Below are 18769 nucleotides of genomic sequence, written 5' to 3' on the forward strand. Positions count from 1 at the left end.
TGTGGTGTTGGAGAAAAAGGAGGTCAGTCCTGAATATTCATTGGAAGGACTGATGCTGAAGCTGAAACTCCCAATACTTTGGCCACCTGATGCAAATAAGTGACTCCTTGGAAAAGACCACGATGCGAGGAAAGATTGAAGGCAGGAGAAGGGGATGACAGAGGATGAGATGGCTAGATGGCATTACTGACTTGATGGACATGAGTTTGAGCAAGCTCTGGAAGTTGGTAATGGACAGGGAAGCCTGGCGTGCTACAGTCCACAGGGTTGCAGAGTTGGACATGACTGAGCAACTGAACATACTTTAAATGTCACACAACTTTATCAAGTATCACAATGTTTATTGATAGATACAAGTATATAAAATCAGGGCATGAACATGACTTGATAAATTAAGTAGACTTAATTTCAATACTATAATAAGAGGGACCAATTCAAATTCTCACCATTTGTTTCACACCCACAAAGACCACTTCAAGGGCATTTACGATCTCTCAAAACTGATCAGTTTTGTGCAAGTAAACCATGTTTCTTTTAAAAAGACTTGTGCACTTGCCCAGGCTCAAGGATATTAAAATCTAGCACATAAAGCCCATTACTAGAGGTAGAAATACAGGCAATATACTATTACGGCAACAACCATCAATTACAGTTAAGAATTTTTCTGTAACAACCAAATGGATAATCAAATATTGCAACAACTCAAGTATTACTGAGCAAAGTGCATTTCTACAGTATTCAGTGTTGCTATTCAGTTTTCTAACTTAAAACAGCCTATGATAACTGGCAGCAAAGAAGGTCCTTGCAATAGACTGCCTCTGCTTGAGAACTTATGATGTAATTATTGCATGCTGCTAATATACTATCTAAACATTAAAGATACTCCTAAAATATTTGATGGTAGACTATGATTAAGACATTACACTACAAAAAAACCTTATGCAGAAGGAAATCCTAACTGACGTGCTTCTGCTTTTAAATATTGTGAAAACATTACAGCGGAATGAATTTTCGCAGTGGTTAGGTCAAATGCAGTTACATCATAGCAACAGTATGTTTTGCACAATTTAAGGCTTTGGCTGGTTCTTTTAGTCGGCTTCTTCCTCTGATTCTTCTTCTTCAGCAGTTTCTAGCCAGGTTAGCCACTGATTCACCTGTAATTTGTAATTTAACAAAATAAGTAGTACTTAGAAGATATACAGAACAGCAGTATTCCCAATCAACCAACCAACTGCCCCAAGAACAAAAGTTTTTAGACAGTACCACACATCTTATAATTGCAAGCAGTGTTCAGAACCTAGCATACAAGCTCTTTGGGGCTTCCCTGATGGCTCAGGGGTAAAGAATTGCCCGTCAATGTAGAAGCAGATTTCATCCCTGGGTAGAGAAGATCTCCTGGGGGAGAAAATGGCAACCCACTTCAGTAATCCCACCTGGAGAATTCCATGGCCGGAGGAATCTGGTGGGCTACAGTCCATGGGGTCACAAAGAGACACAACTGAGTGATAAACAATTGACACAAGCTGTTTATGGGCAGTTAACGCGGGTGTCAATTCTTTGACACCACTCCCATCACACTTCAGAACTGTTTTAATATGGGACAGTGGCTCATCCCAAACTTAAATGTTAGCAATGCTGGGGAGGGAGGAGGGGGACAAGAAGATCCCAAAAGAGTAATTTCTAGTCCCACCCAGAACTTTAGGACCAGATTCCCCAAGGACAAGACTAAGGACAAACACTGTGACGGTGATCCTCCTGAAGACTACTACAGACTAGCATTTCTCAAAGCCTGGCCCCTGGGAATAGTAGTACGAGAATCTCCTGAGTTGTATACCACACGCAGACCTAAGTCAGAATGTCTACAATCAGACCTGAAACTTCCTTTGAAAATTACTTTCCAGGTGACTGATGTACTGATGTATGCTGTGGAATCCCCTGACATTATAAAAATTTTCCTCAGGGCTAGAATTCATTTTAAGTTAGAAAATCATGGTATGCAATATTACCAGGGCTATTTTGCTTATATCTCACTTTAAAAACTTCATGAAAGTAATACCAGTTAAAATGGAAAAAGCACAACAAATTTCTCCAAGATTTACCTGGAACAAAGCCTTGCCTTTCCCTGGAAACTCTTGGGTTATATCTTCTTTCCAAGCCAAGAAAGCTTCTTCTTCAATAATTTCCATGTCATAGAAGTGAACAAAAAAGCGGAGTAACATGCCTAGAAGACAAAATGTAACCCCATTATTTAGTGCAACAACTGCCCATCCATTTGTCGTAATTATGATGCTAGTCCTCTCACCTTTTGGGAAGTTGCTGTTGTAGCAGTGCACCTGAAGAGCATAGAGGGCACTAACTTGTAGATCAACATGATCATGAAGGAATTTCTGCATTACTGGCTTGAAGGAAAGAAGCAGTTGTTTTTCCTGCTCTAACTGTTCTTTGGAAGGAGCAGAGGAAGAATCTGTTTCATCACTGGGTGGGTTTACTTCACTAGAAATGTACTGTAAGAAGCTGTACAGAAAAAGATCTTGTTACAAACTCCAAATGAAAAATTTCTAATTCAAGAAACAGATAATTCTCAATCCCTTGCCTTGTAGACTTTCTTTCTAGTAAACTAAACACAGGCTAACTGTTTTCGATGCAGAAAAGCACAACTTTGTTATCTTACCTAGTCATTAAGATGTTCACAAATCCTTTATCTACATGAAGTTTGGGAGAGATGTTATCTTTAATCCATTTATATATGGTCTGAGGGGATGGATCCAACTTTATTTGCTTTAACAGTTCCTTCTCCAGTTTGAGAAGTGGGAATAAGAAACTCAGTCCCTTTCCTTCCAAGATCTCCAGCATGCGGTCCTTATTTTGATCAATTTCTGAAGAGACAAAGCCATTCCCATCATCAGGTAGTTCATTTTACTCAGTTGGCCTCTTAAAACTGCTTTACAAACAATTTTCCAAACACACAAGATTTATGTAAAATAATGAAAGAACTGAGCAAAGGAAACTTTGTATTTGGACCAAATGAAAATAGTCACATCATAATAACTTTTTTATAAAGGTGAAGTCTATCTGTGGTAATGCTTATTGTTATCCAGACAAGATAATCACACTGACCTATATAATAAATTCACCCAAAGTACTAAGGACTTTTAGATCTAGTATTAAAAACAAAAATCCCCAGCATTCTCTTACCTGGGAGCATTTTCTGCATATTGACCTTGCTCTGTTGAAAAAGCTCTGTTAACCATTCTCGATCTTGTAATTTAGCTAATTGCTGAAGACAAAGTAAGAAGAGAGGAAAATGGGTGCCACTTTCCAGTGGTTGAGCTAGTTCCGAAATGCTCACCAGCTCTGAAATGATAGCACGAGCTGCAAACTGTGCTAAATATGATTTCACCAAGGGGATGTCAACCTCCAGTTTGGGGCACTGGTCCAATACATTCAGGAAAGCCTGAAAGGAATGTAGTACATAGTCAGTTCATAGTCAATTCAAATTTAAGAGTTCTTATAGAATCAGAAAGTGTTCTACCTGCATGAAGTTGTCACTTGTGGCTATCCCTTCCTGTTTGAGTAAACTGATCAAAGAACTTGCTTTTTCTTTATCTTCATCACTTCTATCCAGTGACAGGATGATTACTTTGCTTAACATCTCAGGAAGGAAGTGTTTAGGAGCTCTCATCTCTCTCACACCATTGACAGCTTCATTTGCATTCCCACTATTCAGGTATTCAGTTACAACAGTTTCCTGAAAAGAACGAAATCCAAGTATCTTTAGTTTTCCTGCCTCAAGTACACCCCCATGAGCTAAACGATGAGATTGTCTGAAACTCACAGTTAGTTTAAGCAGTTCTTCCTTTGACGGTGGTGGCTTTTTACTGGTTTTGGCAGGCTTTTCCTGGATAAGTGGTGGATTAGTTTTGAGACCAAGCTGAGGTGTCTAAAAGAACAGCAAAATGATTAAGTATAAATGTTTAATAACTTTTTAATCGTTAAAAAAAAAAGTGCTTATGAAATTGAAAGCAAACATTAAAAAGCAGTCTTCAGACATCTTCAAAAGCTACCAGAACGATTGAAAATGTCCTACTACATACATCCCATACCTGTCCCAGAGGTGGCGTTTGAGTGCGTGGTGGTTGTGCACTAGGAGGAATCATAGTTATTTGGGGCTGAAGCTTTGGCACTTGATTTTTATTCATTAGGAAAGACTGAGCAGGCCTCAAGCTAATCTAGAATCAAAAACAAAGCAAAATGGATATCCAAGTTAACAAGCAGCAAACTAACATTAATTGCAATGCTCTAAAGTTAATTCAGCATATACACACATGATGGAACCTGTGGCAGAAATCTAAGTTAAACGACTAAAAATGTTACTGTCATATTTAATTTATAGCAAGAAAACTAAAGATCTGATCCAGACAAAAATACAACATGGCTATAAATCTTGTATTTATACCACAACTTTCCAAGGATTAGCATCAATAAAACATGAAAATAAAAACCAGAAAATTTAATCAGAGCTTAAAAAACGTTTTACTTTATCCTGAGTCATTCTATTTGCAGGGAAGTCACAACCAAAATCTTGACAACCGTTTTCCTTACTCTAACTGAAGACTTGCCCTCATATCTCATAATCTTCGCTCATAGGACGCTGGACATTCAAAGAAAGAAAAAGTAGTACAGAAAAGAGAGAAAGAAGGTAAAGATAAAGAATTCCAGCATTAAGTCCTCTTAATAATGCGTCTTTTTTTTATAATCATCGGGCAAGAGATTTCTGAATTGACAAACTATGGTATATAAATAACATAGGCAAATGTACCTCATCTGCATTAAGCTGTCCTTTCTTAGAAAACCGAGGTGGCATATCCTTCGACTGTCCTTGCAGCTGGGATAAGAGTCCCTGACTCTGGTTATGGTAGAGCTGGCTTAGCCCCTATTTCAGAAAGAGAGAAAGAAAAGTCTAGATAAAAAGGGGTCCACAAATTATGGTAATCAAGTACCAAAGTGATGAGGCCAAGCCACAAGAAAGCTTAACTGCATTTGCCCAGAGAAAGTAAAAGATGAAACAGAAGAATAAAATTCTAACCTAACTGTCAAATAAAGTGATGTGATTTTACTAATACTTTACTAATCTTAATAAAATCATTTCACCCAGTTTGAAATAACTGTCACAGATATAAATTTGGTTTAGAAAAACATTGTTTTTAGGTTTTCTAAACCTAAAACATTTACACTAAAAAAACAAAAACAAAAACACAATACTAATCATATGTATTCCAAAATTTAATTACTTGTTGCCTAAACATCCTTAAATGTATTCTTACCTGGCTTTTCATAAACTTGCCTCCCATCTCCCCAAACTGCGACTGTGTGGGAGGCATGATGTGTCCCCCATGGCCATTGAAGAGCTGATTTGAACGATGGCGCCCCATGGTGGGTGAAAATCTATCCTGGATAACTCCTGGACCAGTACCAATTCCGCTTCCTTAAAATATAGACACGAAGAACTCTTTACCATTAAAACTGTTAAACTCATTATTTAATGCAACCAAACTATCTTTTGTTCAAAATCACCTGGCATTTGTCCAAACATATCAGCAAGTCCTCCAAGTGGGTCCCTATCCATTTTCATCCTGGGTGGCATAAACGGTCCCTCCAGAAAGAAGTCACTTCTCATCCCTTGAGCCATAGGAGCAGGAATAAACACTCCTAGATCCTTCAGAAATAAAGTGAATAAACACTTACTTCTAGACACTATTTTATATAAAGTGAAAATTCTTACAACGGGAAAATCAGAAATACTTCTCTGGATAAGAGTGCCATTGATGCATTCTTTTTTTTTTTTAATTTTATTTATTTATTTGAGTGTACCAGGTCTTAGTTTAGGCATGTGGAATATGGTTCCCTGACCAGGAATCAAACCTGGGCCCCTTGCATTGGGAGCCCAGAGTCTTAGCCACTGGACCACCAGGGAAGTCCCCACTGATGCATTCTCTATAAACAACTTGCTCTCAAAAGAGAATACAGACAGCAAAAACATTAAGCCCTACTGGTTAAGACAAGACAAGTCTCAAATAAAGATGTTTTAATAGGGTTTTTGTGCCATTATAAACATAAAACTCACTTAATGATTAAAAAGTAAAGCAAAACTTACTTTTACTGCATCTTGACGGATTTGATTGATCGTCTTTGGTCCATTGTCAAGAAAAGCTTTGCGAGGAACCCAATGGTGTTCTCGCAACTCTACGGTATCCTTTAATATAAAAAGTTTTTAATAAATATTATTTCAATACAGTAAACAAGAGTCAGCTTGCCAACACACCTAAAGAAAACAGTTTTACCTGCAGCAGGAAACGAATCCTCGCCGGCAATTCCTTACTTAACATCAAGGAGCACATTCGGGCAAAGTACTGATCCATTAAGGACTAAAAGAGAAAAATAAAAATGTGTACTGCTTAAGACTTCAAGATATTATCAAAGTAAATGACTAGAGGCAATCCTCTATATCACCAAATAAGCTGTTTGATTTTAATACAATTATGACAGGCTATTTACACTATTTCTGTCAGCAACGCACATACCTTGGCTCGTTCATGGTCTAATCTAGGCCCCACTGTCCTCATTATCTGACAGAGGCACTCCAAATCCTCTCCCATATCTTTGAGTTGGACTCTCTTCTTTTTTTCCAAAAGCTACCAAAAGAAATAAATGCCATGTTGTTTACAAATTCTTCTTGGTTTAGATGTAGCACTTTTCCATAAGTTTCCACTAACGCATACAGTTCCTAGTGTCTAGCATACTATTCTTACCTGGTTCTGTTCAAGAAATTTCTCCAAATTGAGCAATTTAAACCTAAGTAGGGAATCAGTTCTATCCCTATCTTGCAAAATATACTGCATACTTCCATATTTACAACATTTAAATAGCAGTTTTGCCAGCAATCTAAAATATTTAACTAGCACACCAAGTCTCAGATGGCAAAATTGTAATTGACTCATCTCCCAAAAATGATGTACGTGATGATTAATGAAAGCTTAAATTCACAATCAGTACTTACTGTTTTGATGCACTTATGAAGGATAGATTCATGAATAAGATCAAGCTTTCCAAGTTCTCCAATGAATTTGATGTTCCCCAACATCTTGATCTTGGCAATAGCTCTCTGTTCCTCCTCCTCAGGGAGGAGGGGATTTTCACGCTTATCATAGACTAAAAAGAAGAATAAAAACAACATTCAGAATTAAGTTGAACATACGCAGTACTGTGTATTAGTTGCTCTATCATGTCCTACTCTTTGTGACTGCACAGACTATAGCCCACCAGGCTCTCTGTCCATGGGATTCTCCAGGCAAGAATACTAGAGTGGGTTGCCATTCTCTTCTCCAGGGGATCTTCCCAATCCAGGAATCAAACCCAGGTCTTCTGCATTGCAGACAGATTCTTTACCATCTGAGCCACCAGGGAAGCCCTACACAGTACTGCTGCTGCTGCTAAGTCACTTCAGTCGTGTCCGACTCTGTGCGACCCCATAGATGGCAGCCCGTCAGGCTCCCCCGTCCCTGGGATTCTCCAGGCAAGAACACTGGAGTGGGTTGCCATTTCCTTCTCCATTGCATGAAAGTGAAAAGTGAAAGTGAAGTCGCTCAGTCGTGTCTGACTCTTAGCGACCCCATGGACTGCAGCCTACCAGGCTCCTCCATCCATGGGATTTTCCAGGCAAGAGTACTGGAGTGGGGTGCCGTTGCCTTCTCCTGTACTACTAAGTATTAAATTCTTACCATCAACATTTCTGGTTCGGTTTTCAAATTCATCTTGTAATTTGGAAATTAGGAGGCGTCTGAATGTCTGTAAGAAACGAGACATTTGTCAGGGTTTGATAATAAAACCTTCCAAATCAACTTAAAATAAGCAAGCACACACGCCCACTTACTGTGCTTTGCTTCTGTCCTGGTTGACCCTCTGCTGCTGGGCCATCAAAGTTTGGTGCATCTTCTGCCAATCGCAGACATAGCTGAGCATACAGTGAGCTATACTTTGGCTCTTCTAGGGCTTTGTCCACAATCTACAGAAAATATGCCATTTAAAAAAAAATTAAATATGACAACTTTTGGAAAAACCTTTCTTTATAACTTAATACTTCCTTGTAGTCTTAAGGATCTTGAATCGCACAACAAACTTCTGACAAATTCCCTATACAAATGCCTCACTGGTAACCTGGAAATAAGCACATCTCTTTTGGAAGGCTTCTTACGTGAACTTAAGATGAGGTATGTAAAGTGCCCAGTACACAGGCCGGAAAAATGTAAGCACTAAATGTTAGGTATTACAGAGTACCAAAAAAGTCTAATTACATGTATCTCGTACTAATAAAACCCTCTCCCCTTTGAGGAGTTGAAATTACCTTGGAAAAATGGAATCACCATAAAACTAACTTTTTCAAAATGTGGTATTTTGAAAACCAAAGCAACCCCCAGCCCCCAAGAGCCTGATAATCCAATTAACCCAAGCACAGTATATACCATTTCAAATTGACCTCTTAAGTTTGATACCATCAAAAGTAATTAAAAACAACAGCAACAACAGTGTTCAAATATACATACACTTAACTCACACCTCAGTTTTAGAAATAACAATGAAGTGTATAAAAACAAAAGCAAACAACAGAAAACCACTCAAAACCCAACCTGGGTTGAAAGTATTTTCCTCCTCCTTTCAGTTAAGCCAACATTTAACTTACCAGCAGTATGACCCCTTTAAGGATGAGTTTAGACTCTACACCCACATTGAGGAGCTCAAGGCATAGCTTGTCAAACTTCTCAGGAGTAAGCTTGTTTAATATGCTATGAAAAAGGAATCAGACTAGGTATCACCAACATACAAAATTATAGTTAAAAAATAGCCTTTAAATTATGCTTTTTCCCTTTCATCACTTTCCCCTTTAACATCAAGACATTTTTCTTACCCATCTAACCAAAGCAGTGTTGAAATAAACCTATTTAAGAACACCTATCTAACTGGTGGGGGTTCCCAGCTACTGAGCAAAAGATCTCATTCTCAAAACCCAGATCAAGAGCCTCCCTCCTTAATATCGAGGCTAGATACAGGAGCTAAACTGTTATATTTTGCCATCACTGGCTCACACACCAGGTACAGAATATGTCAGCACAATAGGTTTCTGCATTTTAATCTAATGACCGAAAGCAACTAACTGAGCCCCAAACAGTGATGTGCTGATTTTCAGCTTAAAACTGTCAACATTGGCATTTCACAGAAGTAGTTAATACAGTCTCCCCTCCTTTTTAAAAGACAAAACAGACCTAATAAACTTACCCTCTTACTTTCCTGAAGATTGCATCATGTCGTTCTTTTTCATTTGCGGAGTTGTTTGCTGCGGAGTTGTCATCTCGTCTAGTGCTTCGTGCAGGAATCCATTTCTGAGCGTTTTGCCCTGGGGTTTTCCCCAGGAACTCGCTAGTAAAAATTAAAGAGAATTAAAATAAGACAACTTAAGCACAGCATCCAGTCACATATCAAGTATCATACAGATCAAAAATCCTTCTAAATAGAAAAAAAGTTTAGGTTTTCTCAACTCCCTTACAACTAAGCAACTCTTAATCAGTGCATCAGAATAACTTGAGGAAATTTGTTAAAGGAACTCCCACGCCCACCTCAGTCTCTGCTGTAGTGGCTTGGGGTAAGACCTGATTAATTCCCATCTCTAGTAAGCTCACAGGTGATGCCAGTGATGTTGGTCCAGGATCTACATAGCGAAAACCCACATTTTCTAATGTCTCATGACCATGTTATACACTTACAGATTTATTACTATAATTTGGTGTGAATGTTTGAAGAAATAACATCAGTGAAAATAATCCAGAGTAAGAGAATAAAAGAGTAGTTTGAGAGCCTCAACTCTTATTAGATGATTTGGCTAAAGAATAATCAAGAACTGATAGTCTATATTTAAAATATGTAGCAGAAATCAAGCCCATTAATATTAGGATTGCTGATGTCCTACGAACTATATGTTGTAATGTTAGAAAGACCCTTAACCTCAACCTGTTATATAAGTCACTCTTTTCACTGTTTACTATACCTGTTGCCAGCAGTCTTGGGATAGTGCTGAGGTGCACCCCTACTTCCTCCTCCGCCCGAAGAAGCACTATTGAAAAGAAAAACTTTTTTTTAAAAAAAAGTACACCCCAAGTATGTTTCACTCAAAACAGATATAGGATCTCTTTAATTATTCTGCATTACAGTACATCACAGATGAAGACTGAACTTAGGCCCAATGGAAAGCCAAGTAATTACATTTATTCTTCAGATAGCTAACAGAAAACAGTGGAAATTTAAGGGCTTTAAAGAAAGGTACATGCTCATTATAAATTAATCCTGCAGCACAATTAAGTCAGAACTATTTGGTGTGGTTATTCTTTCGGTCCTAATAATTGCCAAAACAAAATCTACACATACCTGAAACGAGAAGCACCCCCTTCTGCGATCGCACTCTCCACTTTGGCGGCTTGACAACGAAGAATCTTCAAAAGAATAATATTAATGGATGGGGTGGGGAGGGAAGAGGATGGGAGAAATGAAAAACCTAGAATGAGAAAGAGTACCAAAATTAGTCACCGCTAACACACAAATTTGTAAACCCTCCTTCAGTTACAATGTATTTCAGTCTGACACTGCAGTTGATTGAACTTACACTGCATTGCAGGTCCCGTAAGACTAAAATAGAACGTACTCAAAACACAAACGAACAGTAAAATTTTGTTGGCCACTTGGAAATTCACTTGTGTTCAAGGACGCAGCAAGTGACTACATAGCGATAGAATCAATCTTTGAAAAAGCCACTTTCTGCCTCCTTTACAGCTGAGTACGGAGATCAATAGTGGAAAAATGTTAGCAAACGGGCACACCATGTGAAAACGTTGTAATATTTTGCTGCCTCAACGACGAGCAACACTGAGTAAGGGGTAACTGAAGACGGCTTTTCCCACTGTCCACCCCTTAACTGGGCGCAGAGGGCCTGAGAGGGAGACGTGAGGCACACAGCGGCTGACATCGGGCAGGCGGAAAACCAGGGCCACAACATGGCAGCAGGAACCTCCGCCCCATTTTCCCCTTCCTGGGAACAAAAGAGCAGTGGATTCCTCTCACCCAGGCCCGAGTTAGGGAAGTGCTTCCGACAGCTTCCTACCGAAGCCGCCGGCGGCAAACCTCGGGGAGGAGCGGAGGCCGCCCCCGCGGCTAGGCGCCCGGCTCTTTGTTCTCGGGCAGAAAGGCGGCCTCCTTCCCACCCGCCGCCGCCTCCAGCGGCCCCCTCCCACCCATAAATCCCCGAGGGACTGACAGCCGCCTCGCCGCTCCCTGCCCAATCGACAAAATCTCAGAAACCCCCATTTCCCTCCCTTCTCCCGTCGCAGGCGGGGCTCGCCGGGCAGGCCCTCCGCTCCCCCACGAAGGGCAGCCCCACCGCTCCCCGCCGGCACCGGCCCCACACACTTCCTCCCCGCCGGGAGGCCGGGCTCCGGGACTCCTCCGCCTCGGCTGGTCCCGCGCCAACGGCCGGGCCCCCTGCCCCCGCCGGCCCGCGTCCCTCCCCGCCGCGCGCGCCGCCCGGCCACGCTCTCTCCACGTCCGAGCACACTCGCGCCTTGGCCCGTCCCGGCCCGGGCCCCGCGGAGGACGGCCGCCGACAGCCACGAAGACGGCCGTAGACCGCCAGGGCGGCCAACTTCCTCCTACTCCGTCAGCGACGGGAATGGAGAACAAAGACGAGGAATTTCCAAGTGCCAGAAGCCCAGAGGAAACGCTAAAAAAGGGTCGCCCCGCCCGGCTCCGCCTGTGGCCGCCATTTTGTACTGCTCGGGAAGAAGCGGCCAGGGGCGGCGGCCATTTTAGAGCGCTCCACTCGGCGGCAGCGCCGGCGGTAGCTCCACTCACCTTCACCGAGAACTCAGCAGCTGCTACAGCAGCTGCCTCCTCAGGATCCGGTCGTCGGGGACGGGGAAGGGAGGGGGAGGGGGAACGGAAAACAAAAAAGGGGGAGGGAAGGGGGAGGAAGGAGTCGGAACAGGCTTGAAACAGCTCAGAAGAGTCGCTGCTGCAACCACCACCCGATACTTGCCGCCACCTCCATAGAGCTCCGACTCGCTGCTGGCGCTGAGGCGTGTCTGAAGCCGAACTTATCACTCTAGGGCAGCCGAACCCACCAGAGCCACCCCGAATGGCTCCTTCGCCACCCAATCAGCGGCCTGGCTGCTGCCTACCGCCAATCGGCGCAGGGCGACGGGGAGGAGCCACAGGGCCAAGCTCGGTTGCGGTGCAGCCCCGCCGCAGTGCGCAAAGCCATATTCGCGAAGGCTCTGAGACCAAGCCAGTGGCGTAAGGGGAACTGGGGACGGTCGAGATGCGGCTCGCTTGCGTAAACTCGTAGAATCCTCTGAGTCTGCGTTGGTGTGGCTGCCTCGTCTTCCTCCTGTCTCTTTGTTCCCGGGGTCCGTATCCCGTGTTCGGGATATGCAGCCCTCAGCTCCTCCACCTCGTTTTCTCACAGGGAATGTGGGAAGGAAACTCGCTTTTCCACCCGGCCCGATTCCCGTCCTTGGCGTGTGCGAGCACTGATTTTTCTGGCGCCCCCGGGAAGCCGAGATTGCCCCTCGCAGGCTGAGCCTCCTTGGGACTGGCCTGCAGTGCTAAGGCCTGGCGCCGCTGGGGCGCAGCGCCGGGAATCGTTGGTTTTCAGGTGCTCGGCTTCGCCTTTGGGTAGGGAAGCCCTGAGTGTAGGGTTCAGGAGACTGGACGGTGCAACTCAGTGCGTTAAGAAAGCTTTATTCAGCTCCCTATTTATTCCATCCCCTACTGAGTGAATGAGAAAAGGATGAAAGGAAGGGCTTTATAGTCTTCGTACCTCACTGTGGAGAAAGCTTTTCCCAAAGGAATGTCCGTCCAACAGTCAAGGAAGACCCAGAATATACCAGAATTCTTCAGAAGTAGTGTTTGCGGAGCGCGGGCGTCTGGAGGATTTTAATTGCCAGCTCCTGGTTTGTTTTTTTAAAGCACGTTGAAGACTGTATTTTCCATTTTATATAAGGTCCACTCTAACAAATAGGATTAGGCTTTTCAAAGGCGTCAGGCTGAACTATTTATACTTCTCAGCTAATGTTTTAAGTGAGAGGAAGGGTAAAATGAAGTGTTCCGTCGTATGCGACATTTTAGCTATACAAAAATGGAGTCATGTTTCCATATACTCAAACAACAACAAAAATGCCCCCATTTTCATTTTGAATTTTGTTCTTGATACAATGTGTAATCTAAAGAGAGAAACCATATATATATGTTTTGTTTTGTTTAACATGGATAACCTTTAAAGAAAGTCCAATAAACCAGGATTTTCAAGGTTTCCAACATGTTTGACATGTGAAAACAGCTTTTGGGGTTGAAAGTACCTAGTCCTTCATATGATTTTCAAGAGAGGTGCCTTTTTTTCTTAGGGCATTTATACCAGAATATGGAAGGGTGCGGTGGGGCCCTGAACGTTTGTAACATCTTTAGATCTTTGCCATATATTATTAGGCTGATCATTCCCCTTCATATTTTTCTAAAGTTATTTTGCTATTAAGCTAATTTCACTTGAACTTTGACAACTTGATATTCCCACCCTTGGAGTTAGTTACATGTTAAAAGAAAAAATAAACTCTATTTTTAGGAAAGACAAAAATTGTATTTCAAATAGGATCAGGACCCTTTAGCTTCAAAATAACACAATATTTCAAAATAATTTCTATAGGGCTTTACAGTTTGCAAAAATGTTTTCATATGTTTGATTTTTTTTTTACATAACTGGGTTACATTCTTCATGACATTAATCTGATAGAATAGTGTTTAAAAACACTATACTAGATTAGACTTCAAAGAGAATAATATACCGAAGCCTAGAGCCTATAGATGGTCTTTTAAAATATATATATATTTATTTATTCATTTGTCTGCACTTGGTCTTAGTTACAGCATGTGGAATCTTTTAATTGCAGCATATGGAATCCAGTTCCCTGACCAGGGATGGAACCCAGGCCCCCTGCCATGGGAGTGCAGAGTCTTAGCCATTGGACCACCAGGGAAGTCACTGGATAGTCTTTTAATTGAGGAACTTGAAACTCAATAATTAAATGTAAAAGAGGTTTTACTTAATCTTGTATTTAATCTGTGCTGATTGTGAACCTTTGCTATGGGCTTTGAAGGATAAGTGTATGTAGAAACTGGGCTAAGAGGAGTAAAGTAGAAATATGGATAAAATATAATCTTTAAATTACCTTTCAATATTCAATAGGTGGGAGACATAAGACATTCATATTTTGAAATGTTTCCATCACATCATGGATGTATGAAAATTCAAGTCATCTGGAATTTAGCTTTCAGTTTATAGGAAATTGAATTTTAAATACACCCACTTCAATCTGCTAGTTTTAACACTTATATTTTATGTTAGTTTTCTAAAGATTGAGAAGATCTTAGAGTCCTGAATTGTTAACTTACAGATAATTGCATTATTTTAATAATATCAAATGTTTTTTATTATTATAACATTCTAACTTCTAAAGTGTCTGCTATCCTCTCTGTGCTTAAGGATTCCCCAGTCATACATCCCTAGCTCAGATCTCTTATTAGAATTCTGAGTTTCTAACGCCTGTTTATCAGAAACACAAACTTGTAGCCATATTTAGTTTAGGCCACATGGTAATTTTAAACATTTGCATTAGTTGACATTGAAATTTTATGAGATTTTTCCATACAAATCTAAATTTCCATATTTTAATGAAAAAAATCTTAAAATATGGCAATACTGGCCTGAAATTCCACCACAGTGAAACTGACTTGATTCACTCATAGGCCAGGTTGTGCAGAGTGGTAAAGAATCTGCCTGCCGATGCAGGAGACACAAGAGTCTCTGGTTTGATCCTTGGGTTGGGAAGATCCCTTGAAGTAGAAGACCCTCTGGAGTAGAAAATGGCAACCCACTCCAGTATTCTTATCTGGGAAAGTCCATGGACAGAGGAGCCTGGCAGTACAGTACAACTGAACATGCATTCATGGCCTCTTATAGCCAGTTTTCTTTTTTGTTATTTGTTCAAATGCAACAGACTTGGTATTAACTGATTATCTTCCTATTAAAGGAAAAGGAATAGACCATTTAGTACAAATATCTTCTCTGCCACTTACTGTGTAACTTTGGGCAAATTTAACTGCTCTCTCTTCTTAGTTTCTGAATCTATTAAGTGGGAATAGCTGTATTTACAGAGTTGTAAAGATTAAATAAGATAATGTATGTAAAGCACACAGCATAGTCCCTGATGTAGTAATTACATAATGTCAGTTACCAAATTATCAATAATATTGATTATCCAACTATTTCATAACTACTTTAGTTTTGCTAAGGATTCTTCTATACTAGAAACTTGACTCTACATTTTCTCTTTCCCTTTGATCAGGTATGACATTCAATTACTAAGTCCTTGTGTTACTTCCCTCTAAATAATAATCTTCCTACATTCATCTTCTTTCCTACAGTGTCACTGCATGCATGCTAAGGTTAGCCTTAGCAACTGTTCCTCCTGAATGATTGAAAAATTCCAGTTGTTCTCCTAGAATCTTTTCCTTCTTAGCTGTGTACTCATATTGGTCTCCTTTAAAACACTCCCCACCACAACACAATGTATTATTATCATTCTTAAAAGAATTTTAGTGCTTCACTATTTTCTACATCAGTTTGATCTCAACCTTGGTTGCACAGCAGTCTCCTGGGGGAATATTTTAAAACTCTTCAAGTCCAGGCTGCATCCAAGACTAGACATACCAAATCTCTCAGAGTAGGATCCAGACATCAACAGCTTTTAAAGCTCTTCAAGTGACTAGTGTGCAGTCAAGGTTTGAGAAACACCGTTACAGGTCATAGTATTATAGAAAATGAAAACATGTACAGCTGAAGAAAACTGTTGTTGTTGTTCAGTCGCTCACTTGTGTCCAACTCTTTGTGACCCCACGTCAGGCTTCCCTGTCCTTCACCATCTCCCAGGGTTTGCTAAAATTTATGTCCATTCAGTTGGTGATGCCATCAAAGTATCTTGTCCTCTGTCATTCCCTTCTCTTACTGCCTTCAGTTTTTCCCAGCATCAGGGTCTCTTCCAATAAGTCAGCTCTTTACATCAGGTGGCCAAAGTACTAGAGCTTCAGCTTCAGCATCAGTCCCTCCAATGAATATTCATTGTTGATTTCCTTTAAGATTGACTAGGTTTGATCTCCTTGCTGTCCAAGGGACTTCTTGGACAGTCTTCTCCAGCACCACAGTTCAAAAGCATCAATTCTTTGGCACTCAGCCTTCTTTATGGTCCAACTGTCACATCTATACCTGATTACTGGAAAGATCATCAGTTCAGTTCAGTCACTCAGTCGTGTCCGACTCTTTGCGACCCCATGAATTGCAGCACGCCAGGCCTCCCTCTCCATCACCAACTCCTGGAGTTCACTCAGACTCACGTCCATTGAGTCAGTGATGGCATCCAGCCATCCCATCCTCTGTCGTCCCCTTCTCCTCCTGCCCCCAATCCCATCCAGCATTAGAGTCTTTTCCAATGAGTCAACACTTCACATGAGGTGGCCAAAGTACTGGAGTTTCAGCTTTAGCATCATTCCTTCCAAAGAAATCCCAGGGCTGATCTCCTTCAGAATGGACTGGTTGGATCTCCTTGCAGTCCAAGGGACTCTCAAGAGTCTTCTCCAACACCACAGTTCAAAAGCATCAATTCTTTGGCACTCAGCTTTCTTTATAGTCCAACTCTCACATCCATACATGACCACAGGAAAAACCATAGCCTTGACTAGACGGACCTTTGTTGGCAATGTAATGTCTCTGCTTTTGAATATGCTATCTAGGTTGTCATAACTTTCCTTCCAAGGAGTAAGCATCTTTTAATTTCATGGCTGCAATCACCATCTGCAGTGATTTTGGAGCCCAGAAAAATAAAGTCTGACACTGTTTCCACTGTTTCCCCATCTATTTCCCATGAAGTGATGGGACCAGATGCCATGATCTTAGTTTTCTGAATGTTGAGCTTTAGGCCAACTTTTTCACTCCTCTTTCACTTTCATCAAGAGGCTTTTTAGTTCCTCTTCATTTTCTGCCATAAGGGTGGTGTCATCTGCATATCTGAGGTTATTGATATTTCTCCCAGCAATCTTGATTCCAGCTTGTGTTTCATCCAGCCCAGCGTTTCTCATGATGTACTCTGCATATAAGTTAAATAAGCAGGGTGACAAGATACAGCCTCGACGTACTCCTTTTCCTATTTGGAACCAGTCTGTTGTTTCATGTCCAGTTCTAACTGTTGCTGCCTGACCTGCATATAGGTTTCTCAAGAGGCAGGTCAGGTGGTCTGGTATTCCCATCTCTTTCAGAATTTTCCACAGTTTATTGTGATCCACACAGTCAAAGGCTTTGGCATAGTCAATAAAGCAGAAATAGATGTTTTTCTGGAACTCTCTTGCTTTTTCGATGATCCAGTGGATGTTGACAATTGGATCTCTGGTTCCTCTGCCTTTTCTAAAACCAGCTTGAATATCAGGAAGTTCACAGTTCATGTATTGCTGAAGCCTGATTTTGAGAATTTTGAGCATTACTTTACTAGCGTGTGAGATGAGTGCAATTGTAGTTTAAGCATTCTTTGGCATTAACTTTCTTTGGGATTGGAATGAAAACTGACCTTTTCCAGTCCTGTGGCCACTGCTGAGTTTTCCAAATTTGCTGGCATATTGAGTGCAGCACTTTCTCAGCATCATCTTTCAGGATTTGAAATAGCTCCACTGGAATTCCATCACCTTCACTAGCTTTGTTCATAGTGATGCTTTCTAAGGCCCACTTGACTTCACATTCCAGGATGTCTGGCTCTAGGTGAGTGATCACACCATCGTGATTATCTTGGTCGTGAAGCTCTTTTTTGTACAGTTCTTCTGTGTAGTCTTGCCACCTCTTCTTAATATCTTCTGCTTCTGTTAGGTCCATACCATGTCTGTCCTTTATCGAGCCCATCTTTGCATGAAATGTTCCCTTGGGATCTCTAATTTTCTTGAAGAAATCTCTAGTCTTTCCCATTCTGTTGTTTTCCTCTATTTCTTTGCATTGATCGCTGAGGAAGGCTTTCTTATCTCTCCTTGCTATTCTTTGGAACTCTGCATTCAGATGCTTATATCTTTCCTTTTCTCCTTTGCTTTTCACTTTTCTTCTTTTCACAGCTATTTGTAAGGCCTCCCCAGACAGCCATTTTGCTTTTTTGCATTTCTTTTCCACGGGGATGGTCTTGATCCCTGTCTCCTGTACAAGTCACGAACCTCCGTCCATAGTTCATCAGGCACTGTGTCTATCAGATCTAGTCCCTTAAATCTATTTCTCACTTCCACTGTATAATCATAAGGGATTTGATTTAGGTCATACCTGAATGGTCTAGTGGTTTTCCCTACTTTCTTCAATTTAAGTCTGAATTTGGCAATAAGGAGTTCATGATCTGAGCCACAGTCAGCTCCTGGTCTTGTTTTTTTCTGACTGTATAGAGCTTCTCCATCTTTGGCTGCAATGAATACAATCAATCTGATTTCAGTGTTGACCATATGGTGATGTCCATGTGTAGAGTCTTCTCTTGTGTAGTTGGAAGACGGTGTTTGCTATGACCAGTGCATTTTCTTGGCAAATCTCTATTAGCCTTTGCCCTGCTTC

General features: G+C 41.2%; 1 protein-coding gene and 1 non-coding gene across 4 annotated transcripts; both read right to left on the bottom strand.

The window, feature by feature from the left end:
• Positions 1 to 320: 320 nt before the first annotated feature.
• On the bottom strand, positions 321 to 12206 carry EIF4G2 (eukaryotic translation initiation factor 4 gamma 2). 3 transcript variants are annotated; one of them, XM_027563277.1, is made up of 22 exons: positions 11950 to 12206; positions 10474 to 10600; positions 10097 to 10162; positions 9331 to 9471; positions 8738 to 8840; positions 7931 to 8062; positions 7779 to 7845; positions 7058 to 7209; positions 6582 to 6692; positions 6342 to 6425; positions 6155 to 6253; positions 5575 to 5716; positions 5325 to 5485; positions 4820 to 4933; positions 4104 to 4229; positions 3836 to 3940; positions 3533 to 3748; positions 3196 to 3454; positions 2672 to 2876; positions 2303 to 2514; positions 2100 to 2221; positions 321 to 1154 (listed from the first exon to the last, which is right to left on the bottom strand). In XM_027563277.1, exons 8-22 carry the CDS (start codon positions 7139 to 7141, stop codon positions 1089 to 1091), a joined length of 2106 nt encoding a protein of 701 aa, XP_027419078.1. In that variant the 5' UTR covers positions 7142 to 7209; positions 7779 to 7845; positions 7931 to 8062; positions 8738 to 8840; positions 9331 to 9471; positions 10097 to 10162; positions 10474 to 10600; positions 11950 to 12206; the 3' UTR covers positions 321 to 1088. The 3 variants fall into 3 exon arrangements, with proteins under 3 accessions (XP_027419078.1, XP_027419079.1, XP_027419076.1); XM_027563278.1 differs by lacking the exon at positions 4820 to 4933 and having other exon boundaries at positions 11950 to 12181; XM_027563275.1 differs by having other exon boundaries at positions 385 to 1154; positions 2100 to 2514; positions 11950 to 12201.
• On the bottom strand, positions 4616 to 4767 carry LOC113906075. The gene has a single exon (XR_003514770.1). It is a non-coding gene; the product is annotated as a small nucleolar RNA SNORD97 (small nucleolar RNA).
• Positions 12207 to 18769: the final 6563 nt, after the last annotated feature.

This window comes from Bos indicus x Bos taurus, chromosome 15, assembly GCF_003369695.1.
Source record: "Bos indicus x Bos taurus breed Angus x Brahman F1 hybrid chromosome 15, Bos_hybrid_MaternalHap_v2.0, whole genome shotgun sequence".
Lineage (NCBI taxonomy): Eukaryota > Metazoa > Chordata > Mammalia > Artiodactyla > Bovidae > Bos > Bos indicus x Bos taurus.

What these genes read in the sequence shown, in the direction of transcription:
- EIF4G2 (XM_027563275.1), bottom strand. Translation starts at nt 7,141, where the DNA reads ATGTTGGGGAACATCAAATTCATTGGAGAACTTGGAAAGCTTGATCTT. An exon ending in TATGTTTGGACAAATGCCAG is followed by an intron (nt 5,486 to 5,574) that starts GTGATTTTGAAC and finishes CTATATTTTAAG; the next exon opens with GAAGCGGAATTGGTACTGGT. An exon ending in CAAGTGACAACTTCATGCAG is followed by an intron (nt 3,455 to 3,532) that starts GTAGAACACTTT and finishes CATTCCTTTCAG; the next exon opens with GCTTTCCTGAATGTATTGGA.